This window comes from Morone saxatilis, unplaced genomic scaffold, assembly GCF_004916995.1.
Source record: "Morone saxatilis isolate NCDOM2014 unplaced genomic scaffold, NCSU_SB_2.0 Contig19, whole genome shotgun sequence".
Lineage (NCBI taxonomy): Eukaryota > Metazoa > Chordata > Actinopteri > Moronidae > Morone > Morone saxatilis.
In genome coordinates this window covers 86,434-90,862 of record NW_023339751.1, presented here as the reverse complement: position 1 = coordinate 90,862, position 4,429 = coordinate 86,434, and the positions used below count along the sequence as shown (strand labels likewise).

The 4,429-nt window shown below is 47.3% G+C and overlaps 1 protein-coding gene across 1 annotated transcript; it reads left to right on the top strand.

Annotated features, from left to right (window-relative positions):
• Window positions 1–1,301: 1,301 nt before the first annotated feature.
• On the top strand, window positions 1,302–2,416 carry dlk2 (delta-like 2 homolog (Drosophila); the record flags this gene model as incomplete). The annotated part of the gene is given in 4 exon segments (XM_035663741.1): window positions 1,302–1,359; window positions 1,440–1,570; window positions 1,755–1,899; window positions 1,996–2,416. Coding segments are annotated over 4 exon segments (755 nt in total), but the record flags the coding sequence as incomplete, so codon positions are not given.
• Window positions 2,417–4,429: the final 2,013 nt, after the last annotated feature.

Genomic DNA, 4,429 nt, shown 5'->3' with positions numbered 1-4,429 from the left:
CGCCAGGGTCTCACCACAAGAGTGTCCAGAGTACCGTTAGCTCGCAGTCTACAGCGGTCTGTTCTCTGAAGCCAATCAGCAAACCATTGATCTATTGATTGATTGGTTTGCACTTCATTGTAAATCAGTAAACCTTCATCCATCCTCACTGAGCGCGCTCAGTGGCGTTCTGCAGTGTATTGTTCTCCTGCAGCTGTCAGTTAACCCTCCGCCCCGTCGTTGTCTGGCTCTTTCTCGTGTACAACTTAACACCTCCCCCAGCGTTGTTTCCAGTCATGTGAGACCAGGCGGCGTTCCCGGCGTTCCGGGCGTTCCCGGCAGCCCCAGCCATGGAGCGCCGTCCTGGAGCTGCCGGAGCTCCGAGGACGAGCCTGTTGTCTCTCTGACTTCCTTTGAAAACAATCCTCCCGAATTCCAGCCGACACTCGATCCACCGCACCGCGCAGAGAGGTCAGAGGTCAGGGCTGTCGGAGAGCAATCAGCTGAACATCATCAACAAACTGATGAACGTCTGCAGACAGGACGTGCTGCGTTCACTGACACTGATCTGGTGTGTTCAAGTGCTGCTGGGAAAGCCCAGCGTTACCACGCGATGAGTTCAAGGCCCAGAGTTGCTGAAGGAAAATAAAGCAGACAGACATTTATTTTTTATAAAATAACAGATTTTCTCTGGAACCAAAGTGGGCGTGTTCGGGCCCCTGGCTGTTCAGACTCCCGGCTGTTAGGGGCCCCTGGCTGTTCAGGCCCCTGGCTGTTTGGGACCCCTGGCTGTTAGGGGCCACTGGCGGTTCGGGCTCCTGGCTGTTCCGGCACTGCGTCTGTTTCTATTGGACGTCCTGCAGCTGTCTGTCTGTAACAGCCGACACGTGGCTCAGCGGCCGTCAGAGGTCGGAGGTCAAACTGTCTGCTGCTAATGTCTCAGCAGAGACTGCAGCACTGAAATACACCCTGACAGCTGAGACACATTATTACTGATCCTATTGATCAGAATACACCGTACGCTATTAGTTCAATTGCTTTAATAATGGGAGTATTGATTACTGATCAGGATCGTGATCAGATAATTGGACCCTTTGTGTGCGTTTATCTTTCACTCAATGAAGGATTAATATTTTTATATATAAAAGATCAATAAACTGAGCTTTATAGTGAAGGAGCAGCTTTATTGATCATGACTGATGGGGGACATGTCAACCCAATCAACTGGATCAGTTTCTGTTTTTATAAACAGGAGATTCTGGCTTTTGCTCTTATTTTGTTAGGAAAGCAACTTCCTGTCTGACCTTTCTTCTTCTCTACAGGAAGTGACTGCAGCTGTAACGTCACCAACAGCCGCTGTGACGAGTCTGGAGTCTGCAGGTGAGACGTCCACCGATCAATAATGATCAATAAGTTGAGCCCTTACTGCCGTCAGGTGTTGACGTGTTCTGTGTTTCCAGGTGCGACCCGGGTTGGGATGGCGAGCGTTGCGAGCGCTGCGTGCCGATGCCTGGCTGCCTGCACGGTTCCTGTCAGCAGCCGTGGCAGTGCAGCTGCGAGCCGGGCTGGGGGGGGCGCTTCTGTGACAAAGGTCAGTGGTACAAGAAGTATCCGGATACTTTACTAAAAAGTACGACTGCGTTTAAAGTATCAAAAGTATGAAAAATGTACGAATGTTGAATTAAAAGATACAAATGATTTTATTATTCTTACAAAAACCTGATTGATTCTACCTGTGATCAAAAAGCGTGCTCACTTCCTGTCTGCTGTCTCAGACCTGGCGGCGTGCTCGGAGCAGCAGCCCTGTCACAACGGCGCTACCTGTGTGATGGAGGACAGCGGTGAATACACCTGTCTGTGTCCTTCAGGTTTCCACGGCAGGAACTGTCAGCTGAAGACAGGACCCTGCCACCAGCGGAGGTCTGACTCCGCCTCTAAAACAACTTCCTGTTGCTTTAAATCGATTACAAACATCGCAATAAATTCTTCTTTGTGTGTTTCCTGTTTCGTCTCCAGGTCTCCATGTAAAAATGGTGGCCTGTGCGAGGATGCCGACGGCTTCGCGGCAGAGTTGACGTGCCGCTGCCTGGCGGGTTTCACGGGCCGGCGCTGTGAGACCAACGTGGACGACTGCCTGATGAGACCGTGTGCCAACGGCGCCACCTGCCTAGACGGCGTCAACCGCTTCTCGTGCGTCTGCCCCGCCGGCTTCACCGGACGCTTCTGCACCGTCAACCTGGACGACTGCGTCAGCCGGCCCTGCCTCAATGCCGGCCGCTGCGTGGACCGCGCCGGAGGCTTTCACTGCGTGTGCCCGTCCGGCTACACTGGCGCCACCTGTGAGACGCCGCTGAGGAGCCGCGACGAGCGTGGCTGGACGACACCTGGGGGTGGGAGGGGGGGTGGAGGAGGCAGGGTTCAAGAACCTCCCCCCTGACCACCGGGGTAAGGAGGGACCAGAGGACGACTGGTAAACCCAGTCGTCATGGCGACGAGGGAAGGCGGCCGTCTTGTTTAAAGGGACGGTGAGCGAGCGTGGCGCCACCGTGCCTATAGTCGGAGGTCCAGCTCATCGCTGGGTAGCTGTGCTTGGCGCGGGGTGCACGCTGAGTGTGGTGGTGGCTTGACCGACCGCCCATCGTACTGGGGCAGTGGGTCGTCTCCGCAGAGAACTGTTGGCCCGTTGCCCCCTGCTGGGCCACGCTGAACATCATACGGCCACAGTGGGCGAGGGCGGCGGCACGAGCCAGTGAGTGTTCAGATCAGCTTCCCTGAAGTGTAGAACAGAGAAGAAGCAAACTGAAACACCTGGAGGTCATTATAGGAGCGCTGGCAGGGTCAGAGGTCAGAGGTCAGCAGTGGTTGACCTCCCAGGTTCCAGCGTCTGACATCATCACAGCAATGTACAGACTCTCCTAGGTTTCAGCTCTTTTTCCTGCACCTGAAGTTCATTTAGTAACTGAAGTTCATTTAGTAACTGAAGTTTCATTTTAGTAACTGGAAGTTTCCATCTTAGTAACTGAAGTTCCATAGTTGTATGTTAGACTGAAGTTCATTTAGTAACTGAGTTTCATTTAGTAACTGAAGTTCATTCTAAATATAAATGACGCATCCCCGATTGGGGGCACGACCCCAGCTCCTGGCTCCGTGAGAACACAGCCCTCGCTGATTTAGTAACTGAAGTTCATCTTAGAAGTCAACAGACCAATAAAGCAGGGATGCTTAGGGCGGGGCTACCTTCGTGATTGACAGCTGCATTCTCAGTGGAGTCCGTCCCAGCTCCAAACACACGCAAAACACTCAGATCAAATTTATTAACACGTACAAAAAACTTTATCATCTGCAAACACACCAACTTTTTATCACTGTACAAACACCAACTTTATATCACTGGGGTAAACACAACTTTATTATCACGTGTACCAAACACACAACTTTTATTAACTGTACATAACACAACTTTATTATACTGCAAAACCACACAACTTTATTATCCACGAACACAACACAACTTTATTATCACTGGTAGCAAACACAAATTTATTATCACTGTAACAAACAACTTATTATCACTCTACAAATACAACTTTAATTTTCACTGTACAAACAAACTTTAATTTATCAGCTGTACAAACACAACTTTATTATCCAACTGTAGCAAACCACAACTTTATTAACACTGGTACAAACACACTTTATTAACACCTGTACAAACACAACATTTATTAGCACTGTACAACCACAACTCTTTACTTAAAGCTGTACAAACACAACTTTATTTACACTGTACAACAAACTTTATTAACAACTGTACAAACACAACTTTATTATCACTCTACAAATACAACTTTATTAAACACTGTACAAACACACAACTTTATTATCACTGTACAACACGAACTTATTAACACTGTACAACACACAACTTTATTACTCACTGTACCAACACAATTTTATTAACACCTGTAACGAACACCAACTTTATTATCCTGTAACAACACACCAACTTTATTTATCAAATGTACAGAGAACAACAACTTTATTATCCATGTATCAAACCCAACTTTATTATCACTGTACAAACAACTTTATTATCACTGTACAAACACAACAACTTTATTATCACCTGTCAAACACAACTTTTTATCACTGTACAACAAAACTTTTATTAACAGCTGTACAACACTACAACTTTATACACTGTACAACACACACTCATTAACACTTGTACAAAACAGCACAACTTTAATTAACACTGTAACAAACACAACAACTTTATTATCACAAGTACAAACACAACTTTATTAACCACTGTACAAACACCACACTTTATTAACACTGTACAAACCACAACTGTTATATCATGTAGCAAACAACCACAACCTTTATTATCACTGTACAAACACACAATTTATTATCACTGTACAAACACAGCCAATTTTATTATCCA